General features: G+C 53.0%; 1 protein-coding gene and 1 long non-coding RNA gene across 2 annotated transcripts in view; one reads left to right on the forward strand and one right to left on the reverse strand.

Annotated features, from left to right (window-relative positions):
• Window positions 1–505: 505 nt before the first annotated feature.
• On the reverse strand, window positions 506–6,582 carry SRXN1 (sulfiredoxin 1). Its single transcript, XM_045807544.2, has 2 exons — window positions 6,251–6,582; window positions 506–2,815 (listed from the first exon to the last, which is right to left on the reverse strand). Exons 1-2 carry the CDS (start codon window positions 6,464–6,466, stop codon window positions 2,612–2,614), a joined length of 420 nt encoding a protein of 139 aa, XP_045663500.1. The 5' UTR covers window positions 6,467–6,582; the 3' UTR covers window positions 506–2,611.
• An 8-nt stretch (window positions 6,583–6,590) lies between these two features.
• Window positions 6,591–17,879, forward strand: part of LOC123798841 (uncharacterized) — a 60,986-nt gene continuing 49,697 nt past the window's right edge. The window contains exon 1 of the long non-coding RNA XR_006781419.2: window positions 6,591–6,735. This is a non-coding gene — a long non-coding RNA (uncharacterized LOC123798841). The remainder of the gene's footprint in view (window positions 6,736–17,879) is intronic.

Raw genomic sequence — 17,879 nt, forward strand, 5'->3', positions numbered from 1 at the left:
TCCACGACGGCCGCCCAGTGTCTAGACACAGGGCCCCTAGCGCTGCCTGCTTGGGTTTTACCTGCAAGAAGGAAAAGCTTTTTCATTAAGGGCATTCTGGTACCCGAGAGCAGTGGGGTCAGGAGGAGGTGATGACTCACATGAACCAGTGGCATCTCATGATAGCAGTTTACAAAACCCGCCCTCAGCTTACTGACCCTTGGTACAAATCTCAAGGGTAGACGGTCCATTTGACAGCTTGGAATAAACCTCCAGGGAGGGGCTTGTCCAATGCCCTACGGTGAATCGATGCACAAGCTAATCCCATAACATGGGCTCCTGGGACTCAGCCCAATGTGGGTGGAGGGGGTGTCACCATATTCGAAAATCATTGTCTCAGCCTGGATCGGTGGTCTCAGCTTGTGGTTCCTGAACAGCAGCAGCAGCAGCACCAGGAACTTAGAAGAGCAAATCCGCAGGCCTCACTCCAGACCTGCTAAGTCAGGGCCCAGCAATCTGTGTTTTAGCAAACCCATCTGAGAACCTAAACCGGCAGTGCAGAGCAATTACACCCCCTCATTTTTATTAAATAAGCTTTTATTTGGGAATGATTTTTGACTTACAGAAAAGTTGCAAAAAGAGCAAAGAGCTCCCCTATATGCTGCACCCAGCCTGTCCCACCATCACCTGACATTTTACATGTACGTTTGTCAAAACTAAGAGACTGACACTGGTATGTTATTATTAAGTAAAACCCAGACCTTATTCAGATCCCTAGTTTTTCCACCAATGTCCTTTTTTGGTTCCAGGATATTACACTGCATTTAGGACCGCATTCATTTTACATTTAAATTGGTCACCTCAGTCACCTTTCTCTGGGACAGAGAGAATGGGTGGGAAAGCTGCTGTCTTGGTTACTGAGCTGGGGAAACTGAGGCTTGAAAACACCCAGGGACCAAGTTCCCTTAGCAGAACAGTGACAGCAAGGCCTGCCTCACTCTGCACTCTTCCTGCCCCTCTTCCCTTCACCCAGGACTCTTGTTTTCAGAAGCCCCTTTGGAATGTCCCATCTGGCCTACCCCCATCCCATCATGCAGACCATGACAGATGCCCCTAGCAGAGCAGGCCCAGCGCTGGGAGAGAGCCACCTGCCCCATCACCTCTTCCCCTAGATTTCAGGGCCAGGACAATGTCTTAGTGACTTCAGCTCAGTCAGATCAAGGCCCTGTGCAAAAAAGAAGCAGTTATTTGCCTAAATGCAACCATTTGTGGTTGATGAAAAATGTCACCAATTCTTTGCAGTTTCTCCCAGGAAGAGGTGTAGTCTGTTTTGCCACCCCTTGAACCCAGGCCAGCCGTATGAGTTGCTCTGACCAAAAGAACTTTGCGGAAGAGATGTTGTACCAATTCTGGGCCTAGGACTCAAGAAGTCTTGCAGCTCTACTTTCAGTCTCATGACACTCTGAAGCCATGTCAGTAAGCCTGAGCTACCCTGCTGGAGAGACCGCATGGACGAGGACCAAGTCACCCAGCCGTCGGCCTGCCGAATGCCAGACAAGTGAGTAGGGCCATCTGAGACCATCCAGCCCTCTCCGAGGCAATAGTGACTAGTGACTGCATGTACCCTTTGGAGTGACTTGGGGCAAGACCAGCAGAACTGTCCCCATGTGCCCAGCCCAAATTGCAAACCTGCGGAACTGTAGGCAAATGAATGATGTGCTTTCAGCTGTCAAGTTGGGGGACCATCCGTTACACAGCAAAGACTAACTGATACACAATTCCTGATTTCTCTCCTGGTAATGGGATTCCGGTTTTATTTCAGGAAGTGGTGTGCCAGTCCCAGGAGATGTGATATGAGTGGCCTACTAATTATAACAATTGTGTTCCCTGCCATCTTAGTTTTCTAAGCAGCTGGGGGTGGCAACGATAGCTGGTTTGGGCCAAAGAGCCCTAAGTAGAAATATGCAGGGGGACAGAACAGGAAACAGGCATCTGAAAAAGGTCTGACTTCAAGATAGAAGTCGACAGCTGGCTTGGCCCTTCCTCCTCCCCCACACCTTTCTTCCTTGAACACAGCCACGATTCCTGGAGGTACAGTAGCCACCTTTGACCATGAAGTTACAAGCAATGAGGGAAAGGCCAAAAGGAATCAGAGATGCGAGCCCTACCTTCGCCGGGGGGCTGCACCAATACCACCTGTCTCCAGAATTCACGCTACGTGGACAGACTTCTTGTTGTTTAAGCCACTGTAAGCCAGGCTTTCCTTTACTTGCAGGTGAATGCGTTCCACATAATGGGAAATACACAGACAAAAATGTAGAAAGAGACTTGTCCTTGGGAATCTGGAGCCAGGAACAGGTGGCTCTCCAAATCCATCTCCTTTTCCATTTCATTCTCTCAAGAACACCTCAAGAGCAAAGACACGCCGCCATGTCCGCAGCAGTGGGATCTGGGGCTCCCCCATTGTTCAGTAAGGAGTCCACGGTCTTGCAGCTAGCGGAACAGGTGCTCAGAGTCAGACCTCCCCCTAGGCACAGAGAATGCGCCCCTGATCGCTTTCTGCACGGCCCAGCCCCCTGGAGGCCAGGCGTGTCTTCTGGGCTCTTGGGAGTGTTGGGAGGCACCGAGGCTGCTATTGTAAGTCTGGCGTGGAGGCGCCGAGGTACACCCTGAGGTCCGACAGGGTGGACTGGACAAGCTTGGCAGGGATGGTCTCTCGCTGCAGCTGCTGGTACGCCGCATAGCGGTGGCAGCCCCCAAAGGAGTAGAAGTAGTCACCACCCTGGGCCCCTTTGATCCAGAGGACGTCAATAGGGGGGACGCTGTCTGGATCCTCCTGGAGAAGAGGGCACAGCGTCAGCGAGCATGGCACAAGGCCTGGCAGCCGGCGGCGCAGACTGCTAACCTGCGCTGAGCTCCCACAGGGAACTCACGCTGGCTCACGCTGGCCTGTGAGAGACAACTGTTAAAGCTTCAGGAATTTTGTGAGCCGGTTGTCATCGACTTGGTGGCTTGAAAATCAGCCACGGTGATCTACATCGGGGAAATGAGCAGATGCTACAAATCGGGCTTTTCCCCTAGAGACCAGGCTGTTCAACATGTATCCGTTTATTATACCACATACACACTGTCGGTCTGGCCCTGTTCTGGGCTCTGGGGATCAAGTACAGCCAGACCGGGACAGGCACAGCCCCTGCCTTCACGGACCCCGGTCCGGCGGGCCAGATGGAACGCAAAGTGAGAGCTGGAGTGATCTGTGCTATGAGGACAGTAACACACGTTACAGGCCAGGGCTGGGCGTCCACGAGGCCTCTCTGAGGTGACAAAGGAGCAGAGACTGAACACAGAGGAGTCGGCTTGGGAAGAGAGACAGGTAGAATGGTTCAGTCAGAGCCTCACTACCTAGGTTCAAATCTCCACTCTGCTACGTAACTGCGATCTTGGACAGTTGATCTCTGTGCCTCAGCTGTCCCGTCTATCGACTAGGGATGAAGACAAGAGACCCACCTCATAGAGCTGTTGATGATTTGATGACCCTTCTAGAAAGTGGTCATGAGACAGCAGCCTTGGTGGAGTGGACAGAGGGGAAACCGAGGTGAGGCCTTAGCAGGCATCCAGCGGAAGATGCTGGTCTGGATGAGAACGTGGGTGGGACCGGGAGAGGCAGACAGGTTTGCGACATGGGGGCAGCTCTGAGGAGACTGGCAGAAGGGCTGAACGTGAGGAGAAGGGAAAGAAGAGAATCTAGGTTGACTTCCTGTTAGGGGCCTGAGTAGCCAGCTGCAGAGTGGGTGGTCCTCTAAGTAGGGAAAGCCTGAGGCAGGGTGGGGTAGGGGGGTGGAGCATAGTGGGGAGACCACATTAGGTGTGAGCTGCCTAGAAGGCCTCCCGCCACTGGCCCACGGGTTCTCTTTTATTATGCTTATTTGATGGATTCATTTATCCATTTATTCCAGAAATGATTAGTAAGCAGTAAGGCCCAGCAGTGACACGTGGGGGCTCTGGAACCCCAAAAACCTGAACCTGAATGTCAGCCCCCCCACCGAGCTGCTGGGGGACCTGGAGCAAATGGCCTCAGTTCCTCATCTGTAAAATGGGAGTGGCTGCTCTACGGGGCTACAGGTGAAGAGTCACAGAGCTGACGCATGTGAGGTGCCGAGCACAGCCTGTCTGGCAGTGGGGCACGAATGAGGGGCAGGATGCTGGACAGGCCTTGTGCTGGGCACCGGGGCGGGGTCACGGCCTCCAACAATGTCCACGTCCTAATCTCTGGAGCCTGTGAAGGCAAAGGGGACTTTGCAGATGGAATGAAGTTAAGGATCCTGAGATGGAGAGATTATTCTGGGTTATCCAGATGGGTTGAATGTAATCACTGGCGTCCTTGAAAGTAGAAAAGGCAAAGGAAGAGGTCTGATGTTGCTGGCTTTGAAGATGGGGGAAAGAAGCCACGAGCCAAAGAATGTGGGTGGCCCTCTAGAAGCTGGGAAAGGCAAGGAAAGGGATTCTCCCCAAGAGCCTCCAGAAGGAATGCGGCCCTGCTGACACCTTGATTTTAGCCCACTGAGACCCCATTTTGGACTTCTGAACTATGGAACTATGAAATAATAAACTTGTATTGTTTTAAGCCACTAGTTCCTGGTAATTTGTTACAGTTGCCGTAGGAAATGAATACAGACGGTAAGCAAAGACAGGCTTGGTTCTTGCCCTCACAGAGCATATGGTTCTAGCATGGAAGACAGGTGTCTAAACAGGCCATTAAAACCCAGTGGGGGGGGGGGGGCGCCTGGGTGGCACAGCGGTTAAGCATCTGCCTTCGGCTCAGGGCGTGATCCCGGCGTTACAGGATCGAGCCCCACGTCAGGCTCCTCCACTGGGAGCCTGCTTCTTCCTCTCCCACTCCCCCTGCTTGTGTTCCCTCTCTCGCTGGCTGTCTCTATCTCTGTTAAATAAATAAATAAAATCTTTAAAAACAAAACAAAACAAAAAAAACCCAGTGGGATCAAAGCTATGCTGGTGAACATGCAGGTGTCTGGGGGCCCACAGGAGGCCACTAACCCAGTAGGGGGCATCAGGGAAGACACTGACACTGGGACAGTAAAACCAAGAAGGAGTTAGAAACAGTAAAGAAGAGATGGAAGAGTTCCCGGCAGGGGGAGAAGAAGCCTGTGCAAAGGCCCAGGGGTGGGAGAGCGCATCCATGGCTAGATCCTCCACAGCCGGGCACCATGCTAGTGTTGAGCAAACAGCCAGGATATGACCAAAGTCCCTGCTCATGTGCAGTTGTCCTGAGGTGGGGCAGACAATAGAACACAAACAAATGTATAATGTAAGTCAGGTGGACAGAAGTGCTTTATGGAGAAATACCTCGGGTTAAGGGGGAAATCTTGAGAGGCCAGGGCAGTGTTAGCAAGGGCAGAGAGGGGGCAGAGGCCTGAACCGAGAGAGGGAGCAGGCCTTGTGGCTATCTGGGGAAGCAGTTCCTGGTAAAAGGCACAGTGGTACAAACTCTAAGGTTGAATGCCATACTGGGGAGCTGTAGAGGGGTCTGGTGGGGACTTGGGAGTCTCACGGGGTCACCTTCCAAGGGTCCAATGGGAAAAGGTGACACAATGCCACGCAGGCCTAACCTGACACACATGTTCCCTTCGCCTCAGAAAGTTCCTGCCAGGATCACTTCCCCATTCATCAACACCCTCCCTCAGTGATGGGGCTGACCCCTGTCCTCTCCCAGATCCAGTTCAACCAAGGGGCTCCCAGCAGACATCACATGTCCAGTCCCACTGCCACTGACTGTGACAGCCAGAAATGACAGCATGGCTTAACTCCAGAGTGTGGTGGCCAAGCCGCTGGGCCCTGGAGCCAGTCTGCGCCACTTTCAAAGTGCCTGACCTTGGACAAGTTATTTGCAAAAAAAAAAAAAAAAAAAGAAGTCCTCCTGTGCCTCAGTTTCCTCGTCTGTAAAAGAGGACAGTAGTAGCAGCTACCTCACAGGGTTGGCATGAAGCTTAGGCACTTGAAACAGCTCCTGGGCACTGCAAGTGCTATCTTTATAAACAGAGTTCGAGATCGGTATTTTAATTATCTCCTCCAGTCTCCTGCTTGCTCAAGCGAGGAAACAGAGGCCCAGAGAGGCCCAGCCCCTTGCTCAAGGTCACACAGCAAACAGTCGGCTCCAGCGGAGCGCCTGGAACCGGTCCCGTCTCGCGTCCAGTGTGACACCCCCCCCCCCCCCCAAGAAGCCCTCCCTCCGGCCCGCCTCCCCGAGCCTCACCCGGATCGTGTCCACGAGGCTCTGCACCTTGGCCGGGTTCAGCACAGACGGCAGTGGCCGGATGAGGACGCTCAGCGGCACGTTGTGCACTGCGGCGATGCAGCCCGAGTGGATGCTGCCACCCTGCGCGCCGCCGCTCGGCCCGGGTCCCCCAGGCGCCCCCCGGCCGACCCCAGCCCCGGCCCTGCCCAGTGCTCCTCCCGCACGCATCCCCATGGCTCCACCGCCGCCCGCTGCCGCCGCCGCCGCCGCACCGCCCGCGAGCTTTAACCCCGGCCGGGCCGTACCACTCCGCGCAGGCGGCGGGGGCGGCCGGCGGGGCGAGCGCGTGTCTCCCCCGCCCGGAAGTGGTCCGGCCCCGCGCGCCCCGCTGGCTGCGCGCGGCGCCGGCGCCGGACTCGGGCCGTCCACCGGGGGGCGCCCCGCAGCCTCCCCTCCGCCGCACCGCGTCCCGGAGTGGAAGCGCCCGGGCGGGCTGACTCAGGGTGAGTCTGCAGGTCGTGGGGCGGGAGGGGCGCGGCTGACGCAGAGGCCCGGGTGACTCAGGCCCGCGGCGGGGGCGGGGCGGGGACGAGGGGGGCGGCCGGACCTGCCGAGCGAGGATGAGTCGGCAAAACCCGCTGTGCTCGGCTTCCCGGGCCGGAGCCGTAGCCCGAATGGCCAAGGAGGTGATACTAATACCGACAAGAGTAAAACTAGGAATCTGGTGCTGTCAGGCGCTGTTCGGAACACTTCGCATGTATATTAACTTATTTCAGTCTCCAAACAACCCCGCAAGAGAAGTGTGATTATTATTCCCTTTTTACAGATGAGAAGACTGAGGCACAGCGAGCTTTAAGTGATTCGCCCAAGGTCACGGAGCTAGTAAGTGACTGAGCCAGGCAGGGTTCAAATCCAGTGTCTCACTCCAGAGTACAGTCTGTACCTCTCTGCAGGCTGCCTCTGTTCAGCCAAAGTAACTGTCACAAGGAGCGTTCTGGAATGCTGCTGACAATGTGTGGGCACTGCCCTAAACATGCACACTGTCTCCTCGCATCCTCATAGCACCACTAAGACGTAGATGTTAGGGACAGAATTATTGAACTGCTTGTGCAAGGCAGGGCAGCTGAAAATGAAAGTCGTCTGAGCCTATAGCCCAGGACCACTTAACCCCCAACACCTGCTTACAGATGTGGACCCTGAGGGTGCAGAGGGGGTGGGGTGGGGTGGTGGTGGGGGTGGTGATGACTTGGGTCCAGACATGCTGAGTGCCAGCCCCACTCTCTCTCATTCAAAGTCCTCTGTCCTCTGAGGCCGAGGTTCAGCACCCAGCGTCCTCTGGGGCCGGGGGTACGTAGGCAGAGGCTCCTAGTTTAAATTCCAGGTGTTTATCAGCACCTATGGCAACATTAGGACTTTGGCACAGATTTGCCTGGGTTTGGATCCCACTTGGCCACTTCCTAGCTGTGTGGTGTCAGGCAAGTTGCTTAACCTCTCTGAGCCTCAATGTTCTCTTCTGTTAAAATGGTTATGGGAAGATTGTGGGAACATTTCGAGATAATGTCTGATGGAGGGCAGAGTGGGGGGCAAATCAGTGTTTCCACAGCAGTAACCAAGGAAAGTGACTGGTTTTATCACGAACACCCAGAATGCTGAAGGAGAGGCCCTATTTGACTGAGAGCATCAGGACCAGCTCCCTGGGGCAGAGGCATTCGAACTGGAAAGTGGCTTGGTCCTGGGGAGGGAGAGGGAAGAAGCAGGTGTAGGCTTTGCAGTCACTTGAGTGGCGTGGATTGGAATCCTGGCTCCGCCACCTACTAAGTCATGTGACTTGAGGGTATGTGTGTGTTTGCTGGGGGCGGGGGGTAACTCACCTTCTTCTCTTGCCTCAGTTTCTTCTCTGGATTGCCAGGGAGAGTAAATGAGAGTAACACATGAAGTGTTTAGAAAGCTCTTGGCACAAGCAGTATTGAGTGGAGGGTAGACTTGAAGGACATTCCAGCCACAGGCACAGCTCGAGCAAAAGCGGGGAGGTTGGCCAGTCTCAGACCTGGTTGAACGCAGGCATATCTCGTAAATACAGGCTTATCGGGTTTGGTTGTCCTCCTCTTCACGCTGGTTGGCATCTGCATGGGGAATGCGTGTCACCCTGTTAGCTGGAGAAAACCAGAGACAGGACCCACTGTGGGGAGGAGAGGCTGCTGCATGGGCTAGTTACTGACACTCTCCGTACCTGAACTCGTTACCCTTTCCGATGAGTAACACTGCCCGTCACTCAAAGTTCTCATGGGTATGAATTGTGAGGGTTCACTTACGTGCTCCGCGTGTTGCATAATGCCCCATTTTGCCATTGTAGGCAGCAGGTTCTTAGCTTTTCATCCTCTGTGTTCTGGTTTTTAATCCTCCTGCTTGCCCCCCTGCAGTCCCAAGATGGCTGCTGTAGCACCAAGCATCACATCACTATACAACAACTTTCAAAGGCAGAACTTAGGACATCCATTTGTGCTTCTTTTTAAGAGTGAAGAAAGCTCTACTAACCATTCCTTACCCCTCCACTGCCTGCCCATGAGCCCTTTCCTCATACCTCATTGGCAAGAATCCTATCGCACGTCTGTGCCCAAACCAATCCTTGGCAACGAGAGTGGAATTACCATGATTGGCTTAGCTTAACTGGCACTAACCTCTGGGCTCAGGAGGGTCTACTGTCCCCTGAAGTTCATGGCCCCTGACTGGGGAACAGAACTAGCAAGGTCTCAGGGCACCTGGCTTAGTCAGTTAAGCGTCCGACTCTTGATTTTGGCTCAGGTTATAATCTCAGGATCATGAGACCCAGTCCCACGTCAGACTCCATGCTCAGTGGGGAGTCTGCTTGGGATTCTCTTTCTCTCCCTCTGCCCCTCCCCCCATGCACATTCAGGCTCTCTCTCAAATAAATAAATAAATCTGAAAGAAAGAAAGAAAGAAAGAAAGAAAGAAAGAAAGAAAGAAAGAAAGAAAGAAAGAAAAAAAGAAAACTAGCAAGGCCCGGTAGCTATAACCTAGTTTTCCTGTGGGGAACCTTCTTTCCCCACTCTAAGAACTGGGGTGGTGGCAGGTGCCGTGGTAGGGTAGATGGAGGAGAGAGGATCTGACCAGATCTGCCCAATCAGCAATGCCATTATATTGGCCCATCTGTCCTTAAACCAATGAGATGGAGACAAGCCTCTTGTTGGAAGTAAGATGAAGGACCTTCCACTGGGGCCGACGGAAGCCCTGAACTGGAAGTTGGACAGGTTCTGGCATCTACACAATATCCTTGTGTGGACGCTGAGACCTGTGTGCGGGTAGTTTATTTGGGAAATGTTCTAGTTATTACCGTGCAAAACAAACCACTCCAGAACGTCGTGGCATGAGATAACCGCTTTACTATCCTCACAGAGTCTGTGGGTCAAGAATTCAGACAGGGCACCACAGGGACTGCTAGTCTCTTCTCCACAGTGTCTGGGCCATCATCCAGGTGACTCAAGAGTGGGGAGTGACTTGATGGCTGGGGCTGAAATCATCTGGAGGTGACTTCCATTACACATCTGTTGAATGGTACTGCCTGTCAGCTGGGACACCTACATGTGGCCTCTCCATGTGGCCTGGGCTTCCTCATAGCATGGCGGCTGGCTTCTAAGCATGAGTGTCCTAAGAGAACCTGACAGAAACTTCATGGCCTTTTCCAATCTAGTCTTGGAAGTCATATAGCATCATTTCTGCAGTGTTCTATTTGCGGGAGCTGTCACAAGTGTTCCCCCCGCCCCCCCCCCCCCGCCGGCTCAAGGGAAGGGGACAGAGACTCTGTCTCTTGATGGAAGGAATAGCAAGGTTCTAAAAGAGCTTGTGGGTGGGAGGTGTTGTTGTGGCCATCTTTGGAACACACATCTACTGGAGGAGGCGATGCCAGGAAGTACTGGGGAAGGGAGAAATGCCAATAAAGGGTACGCTGATGAGCAGGTTAACTTGGTGGGCAAGTGGGGCTCACTCCTGCTAGGGACTCTCTGAAGACGCTTTATGCATTATGCATCAGAACTGTCCCTCTGAGGGACGGGGGCTGGGTATTTGTTCACTGACTCCTGTCCCTCACTGGTTGAGGGTGGCCTGAGGATGTTACATTTTTGCCATTGCTGGCTGCTCTGTACTCACACGAGGCAAGCATCTGAGCACCCAGAGGATGAAGCTGCCGGCTTAGAGTATGACCTCAGCGGTGGTCCAAGGGAATTAGGGGCAAGACAGAGATAGATTCCTTTTCTGTCCAAACCAGCCAGAGTCTAGGTTTGTTGTCTGCAGCCAAAGTCTCTGACTACCTATTCTCCCCGTCCTGCTCCTAGGCTCTCTACTCCTCCCCTTCTCTTTCATTTTTGACCAAGAATCTCATACACCAGGCATTTGGGTCTACAGAGGACTTTTCTGAGTGTTTGGGAAGAGGAAAGGAGTTCTGTGCCATAAAAGGAATATTAAATTTTAGATTCCCCAACCCCTGAAGTGCTCTTGTCCATTTCTACGTCCAGGATCCTGCCATGCTGCTTGGTCACATTCTCTCTGTTTTCCTTTCCATCTTCTCTTTGTCACTTCTACCAACCCCTGAGTTTCCTGTTCTTATTTTAGGCAAAAAGTTTGCCTCTGTCTTCTGCAGCTTCCGTGCCTGCTGAAGAACCCCCATCTCCGTGGGGTCTTGAGAGAGCTTCACACCTCACCTGCTTCTCATAGTCCCGAGGCGGCTGCCGGCGCCAACCGGGGCAACCTCCTTCTTAGCTTATGTCTTAGTTCAGGTCGCTATACCGAAATATGATAGACTGGGGTGGCTTACACAATACACATGTATTTCCCACAGTCCTGGGGGCTGGAAGTCCGGGATCAAGGAGTGGTGAACCTCTTCCTAGTTCACGGACTGCTGTCTTCTTCTGTGTTCTCCTGTGGTGGAAGGGGTGAGGGAGCTCTCTGGGCTCTCTGCCTGTGGGGACCCTCATCACATTCATGAGCCTCCCACAAGCCCCACCTCCGCATGCCGTCACAGTGAGGATTAGGCTTCCACATATGAAATTTAGGGGGACACAAACTCAGTCCATAGCAGTTCACATCCAGAAGAGAGAGAGAGAGACCCCTCCCTCTCTCCAGCGATGATGGAATTAAAGCTTTTCTCTCTGGTCTGATTGGGCTAGCTTGAGTCAGGATTGATAATGTTCTTCAGGGACAGGCCATGTGTGAGCTGTTTAAGCATGGGTGCTGGAGCCTGTCACCCACTGGGATGACTGGGATTGGCCCAGAGGAGACCAGTCAGCCACACCCCTGAGGTCAGCCTCCTTTGAGCCACCCAGAGGGGCTCAGTGATGGGTGGATGTCTGACAGATGTAAGATTTGTTGATGAGGAGGGTGGGGGGTAAAAGCCTGGGTGTCAGTGTCCGGTCCTCTTGGCCCACCTTTGATTTCAACAGAAGTTGTGGTGGGAGGTTTTGTGTAAGCACTGCCAGCTTCTCGGCCCAAGCTCCCTGTGTCATCCACATTTTCCACCTCTGTGGGAGATTTGCTCATTCACAAGCACATCCTGGAGATGTTAGGGTGTTCGCTGATGGGGACAAGAGCTGGTAAGTAAAAACCAGTCTTCCATTGTCACAGGTGGACAATTGTGAGAGGTGTTCCAGACCATTTGGAACTTTCCAGACCCTTTTTAGAGACCAGCAGTACCCAGCCGTGTTGTTGCAGCAGTGAGCTCACTACCACCCCCTCTGTCTTGTTCTTCTTGCCTCCCACTCCTGGTTCCTGGAATCACCTCCCAGAGAAACTACATGCACTCAAGTCTCTGGCTCTGCTGCCAGGGGCGGGGGTGGGGAGGGGGCAAAACTAAGGCAAAGGGGCAATTTTATAGGTCATCCCCAGTAGTTCTACCCCTTGTCTGGGTTAACATTACACATCGCTTGCTGGATGTGTGACCTGGGGCCAGTCACCTATCTGTACCTCAGTTTCCCAACCTGCAAAATGGCCATAATAACGACACCTAATTCGTAGGGTTGTGGAAGAATGAAAAGAGATGATGTAGGTAAAGTCCTTAGAACAGTGCCCAACCCACTGTAAGTGCTCAATAAATATGAGCTGTTTGATTACATTTTGAATTAATAATAGATCTTGAAGGTCTCTCCGTACTTGCACTTCCAGACTCGACTCAGTGTATTAGCCAAGATTCTTGTTTGCAAGTGAGGAAAGCCAGTGTGAATTAGCTTAATGAAAGTGGGGACCTTTGGCTCCCTTGACAGTGGGGTGAAGCTGGGCCTTCGGGAAAAGTGGGTTCAGAGACTTTGTCTCTCACTTGGCAGAGGGATTACCTCTGCATGACAGGAACGTGGCTTTCAGTGGAGACTGTTTGGCTATTACCAAGAGAAGCCTGACGAGAGAGGTTTAAAGCACACTAAAGCATAACCTTTTGTGGAAAAGAGTCTGGAAAGAGGAAATCGGGCTGGGGTGACAGCTCCATGGTTGCAAGGGGCAAAGACCCTTTCTATCTGTCCACTCCATCCTTTTAGAGTCGAGCTTTTATTCTCAAAGTCACCTTCTGGGTAAGATTGAAGTGACAGCCTGAAAGGAGGTAGAGAAGTGGAAAGGCAAAAGAACATGACCCCCTCCTTTTTGGGGGACTGTCGCACAAGTCCCATATAACACTTTCCCTGGCATGTGTTTGATTAGAAGTTGGTCCCATGGCCACCTCTGGCCACAAGGGCGGCTGGGATATGTAGTCTTCATTCCGTGTGGCACTGTGCTCAGCTAAAATTGGAGCGCTCTTACTAAGGAGAGAGAGAAGGGATAATGATAAGTAGCTAGCTGGTCTTATGACTCAGAGAGACGGAGAGAGGAAATTTCCAAATTCTAGTCAGATGCCCACATTTGAACCAATCACTATGGCCATGAGGGACTGAGACTTTTTTTTCTTAAGGCGTAAGCCACCATTATTATAACTTAAATGTATGTAGTTCATTAAAAAATAATTATCATTCATCTGCTATCGGCTAGGCATTGTGCTAGACCTAGGGGACTTAGCGATGAGCAAAAAGACACTTCATTCTCAGTCTCATGAAGTTTATAGTCTAGCAGAGGAGAACGGAAAAGTGTACAGTGATGTAAGTGCTGTAAATGGGGGCATGGGGCCCCTGAGCAAGTGACGACGCAGCTGGGAGATGAAGGATGGAAAAGGCATTAACTAGTAAGGATGGTAGTGATAGCGGGGTAGATGGCGTGCATTACTGGTGGAGACAACAGTTTATGCAAAGGCCCTGTGGCAGGAGAGAGCAAAATTGCTGAAAAGAGGCAGCTGGTCACATAGTTGAAGATTCAGCTGGAACAATGGAAAGCGCCACACCAGAGAAGGCTTTGAAAGTCACCCTAAGCACGTTCCACTCCCTCTCTCCCCCCCAGAGGAAGTCATTGAAGTGTTTTAAGCAGGGAAGTGGGGATGGTGGTGGTAGTGACAGGAGGATCAGATAGTGACAGCAGGATCAGAAAAGATCCTGCATTTTTGAAAAGAACCCTGTGAAGAGAGGAAGGGAGGTGGGGAGACGGAATGGATCCAGAGAGACCAGGGAGAAGGCCAGTCCAGGGAAGAGATGATGGTAACTATGGACTAGGGTGGGGACTGAGAACATGGAAAGTATCATTCACCAGAAGCTGGTGTTGGCCTGGATGCTAGGATGGGGAGACAGAGGTGGGAGAGATGACTTCTGGGTTTTTTGGCTACAAGACTGGATGGGTGCTGGTGGCATCCATGGAGGTGGGGGAACCCTGGGGGAGAAGCACATGGTCGCTTCAGACCTGGCTGGTCTGTGCTGTTGGGATATTGGAGTGGAGGTGGCCCGCGGGCAGATGCGGGTTTGCAGCTTGGAGAGGAGGCTGGAATTGGAAATGTAAATCTGCAAATCTGCCTGTGAGTGGAAATTGAAGCCATGGGTTTCACGAGAGTGCAGTGAGAGGAGGAAAGTCTAGGAGAACCTTGTGGAACACAGAGCACATACAAAAGGGAACGGGAACCGGGTTCCTTCCTTGGGTATAGGAACATGAGTCCGCCAAGTCGCTAGGTGGAGCAGCCAGGCAGGTATGAGGAGAACCAGAGTTAGTCTTGGAGGTCTTCCTTTGAGACAACTGTGAAAAGCAGCTTGGAATATTTGGCCAGTTGAGGTGCTGAGGGCTGCAGGAAAGGGTCCTGATTCAGCGGACTGAAACAAATAAAGTCACTCATGTCACACGCCATGAAGTCCAGAGGCAGCACACTGAGTGGGCTTTAGGGTGGTTTTATCGTCACTCCCTGATGTCATGGGGGATGTGGGCTTTTTCCATCCCTCCACTTCGCTCTTCAGGGTGTGGGCATCAGGCTAAGGCTGGTTCCCTTCATGGTCACAAGACGATATGCTTCCCTGTTCACGTTCAGGGAGAAGAGAGACTTGGCTTCCTTTCTCTTAAAGGGGAGGGAGAAGCGAACTTTCCTGAAAGCTTACAGTGAACCTTTCCTTTGGCTTCACCGGCCAGAATTGAGTCATAGACCCATTTATCAGCCCACGGGGGAAGGGATGCCTCTTCCACCAGTCCAGACCACCCCTTAAGCTGATGTTCAGTTCCCCAATGGCATGGCTGCCAATCAAGGAGGGAAGGAAGGGAGATAGATAGTGGGTACCCAGCAGCTATTCCCACCTCCCTCTTGGGGGGCCTTCTGTATTGTATGTCACAGAGGTAAAACCTACATTTCTCAGACTTTCCTGCAGCAAGGATAATGACAGTGAATTGGGCTCAGCCAGTTCGATGCACTCCTGTGGAATTCGGGCGGTGGAAGTGGGCAGGCACCATTTTCTTAGTGCCTTGTCTCTGGCTGCTGGCAAGGTGGTCATGGAGCCCCAAGTTTTCTATAACGGTGTTGCAGTGTTGAGATGCCAGCACAGCGGGAGACAGGAGACAGTTTGAAAGGCAGTGGCAGGGGCCTCCTGTTTCGTGGGTCCCACAGATAGTGCGGTGTTCCTGAACACAGTTTTTCCTGCGAGCTGCCTGATGCCCCCTATCTGGTTTTGGAAGAGGTGGCAGCCCCCCCCCCGGGTGGGCCAGTTTTGTGGGGATGTTCTGAGGGGTCCAGCTGAGGGCTCGCCCCTTCAATCCTTCCAGCAATTTTGTCAGCAGCCAGTTCCCCACATTAAACACTTGCTGCTTTAAGGGGATTTAATACAGGGAATTAGATGTTTATAAAGTGTGGGCCTAGAGCGGGCTCTGCCCCCTGGATCTGAAGCAGATGTAGGTGACGCAACCTCAGGTCAGAAGCAGTGTGTAGCCACAGGGGACTGTGCGTGGCTGGCGAGGGGAGGCAACAGGTGCCTGGGCCCCTCAAAGCCCCGTGCACATTGCTCAGATTATAGCCGCCTGTCCAGGGGTATGTGAAGAGAAAAGCAAACAGGCACCAGGTTGAAGGTCTAAAAGGTGAGTATATTGCTCACAAAAGGAGGAATCCCAAAAGGTGGCCCCAGGGGAGATGGACTTCCAGCCTGCAGCCTGGCACCCAGCCCTCAAAGCACGGGGACCTCACCTCCCAGTGGGTCCATGCTGGGGGGTGGAGTTAAGTGGCATGGCGTGATGGTCCCCAGTGAGGTTTTTAGTAAGGCAAGGACCTATTTGTATTTTGAAAGGTCACCAAGGCACTGGCTAGGAGGATGGATTGGTGGTTCAACATCTTCCTGAACACTTTTGAAGACAGTCGTTCACTGGCTCTAGGGGCAGCTTACTGTTTTGGGACAACTTTGCCTGCTGAGCCAAAGTTGACCTTTTTGCTTGCATGTACTTGCTCAGGTGTGACCGATAGGGCTGGCCAGAAACTCTGTCAGAGCAGCAAGGGATGAAGTAGGGAAGAAATAGGAGTTGTAAACTGGCTGTCAAGGGACAAATCTGGCTCACGGTTTATTTGTTTGGCGGTATAGTGAACTTGAATTCTTTAAGGGGAGACACACTCTTTCCTGTTAGTCACAGGTTCCAACATTCCCTAATGTATTAAAGGAACTTGCTTCATTCATGCTGTTAATCTTGCTCTTAAAGTCTTGGAGTTTGCAACCCCAGTATTTGAGGAATATTTAGGACTGAGGATGCCTGGGACTCTGGATGTCAAAGGACATGCTCCCCCCACCCTCCCCACCCCCTGGAGCTTGGGACCCCTGGTGGCAGCTACAGGGTGGTCAGGCCAGAGGGAGGAAAATGGAGTAAAAAAAAATCTAGCTGCAGTCAACCAGATTAATATGAAACAAAGAAACAAGATTAATATGTTTAAAAAACGTAAAAAGGAAAAAAGAAAAAAAATCCAGCTGCCTCTCAGATGCTGCCCCTGCCCACACCCCTCCCCAATGACAAGGTCTCGAGGCACTGGTGAGTGGCCAAAGTCCCTTTAATATCCCTGAATTGCGTTACAAGTAATACTGCTGGAGGTGAGGAAGGGACGGGGGTCTGGGGTACGAGATGGGGGAGGAGTAGGAAGGGGGAGCGCCAAGCGCTCATACAAAATATGGCCAAAAGGCTTATTAGCATGCATGGAAAATTATTGCTGTCGGAAGTTCCTATTTACAGGGTCAACACCCTCCGTAATTGCTTCTGCGACCCCTCTCCCTCCCCCCATCCCTGCTGCCTCCCTTCCCCGGGCGGGCCTGGAGCTGAGAAGCCCTAGAGAAGTGCCCCTGCTCCAGCGGCCCCTCCAGTCTCCACCCTCCTTTGTGACTGGGGGGAGAGAGGGAGGGTCGGAGAGTCCAGGACTCCTTCCCCCATAGCTGGGCGCCTAGTGATGGGGCAGAGGCGTGTGCTTAATTAAAGCAGAGGGGGCCAGGGCCCGTGAGCGTGGAGGTGTGTGCTTCGGTCCTCGCCCGGGCATGCAAAAGCGCGGCGGGGGAGGTAGTGGCGGCCAACGGTGGGGCAGCTGGCAGCCCCGGCCCCTCTGCCCGGGAGAGTTGCATAGACGTGGCTGGGTGGGAGCGCTCCTCCCGGAGCAGAGCGGGCCGGAGGCCCCAGCGGGGTCCGGGGCTCAGTCGGTCCCTGGAACCTGGGGTCCCTTGAGAAGAGGAATAAACAGGAAACAAATCGAGGAGGCTCCTCTCTCCGGTCTCCCAGGAGTGGGAGTGGAAGGCTCAGGAGGGTGGGGACCTGCCCCATGACTGGACCTCCTCATACCCCTCACCCCCCAAATTGAGGGTCAGCAGGCTATCCCTCCCATTCTTGTGTCCCCTTCCCCAGCGAATTCAGGCTCTGATGAGGGTGAGGCTTCTCCCTCACTCCCCAAGAGGGGGTGTGTGTGGGGGGGGACAGCCTTCTATGGCCTTTGCTGTCCCTCTCCTTGCCTGGCTCCCTGACCTCCCAGTCCAGCTGGGGAAGCCAGACCATCCCTGGGTGAGGCCAAGAGATTAAATATAATAATAAATAGATAATAAATAAACAAATAAATAATTGGAGAGGCCCAGCCAGACAGGGGGAAGGGCATTTGTGAGGTGCCCCAGACTCCCTCCAACAAATAAGGAGGGGTACCTGTAGTCCTGGGGGTGGGGGAAAGTGCTCAGAGAATCTGGGGAGAGGGCAGCTGAAGGCTGGAAGCCCAGGGAGGGGCTGTCCTGGGGTGAGAGGAGGACTACGGTAGGGG

This window comes from Ursus americanus, chromosome 22 (genome assembly GCF_024610735.1).
Source record: "Ursus americanus isolate L20-20 chromosome 22, mUrsAme1.1.p, whole genome shotgun sequence".
Classification (NCBI taxonomy): domain Eukaryota; kingdom Metazoa; phylum Chordata; class Mammalia; order Carnivora; family Ursidae; genus Ursus; species Ursus americanus.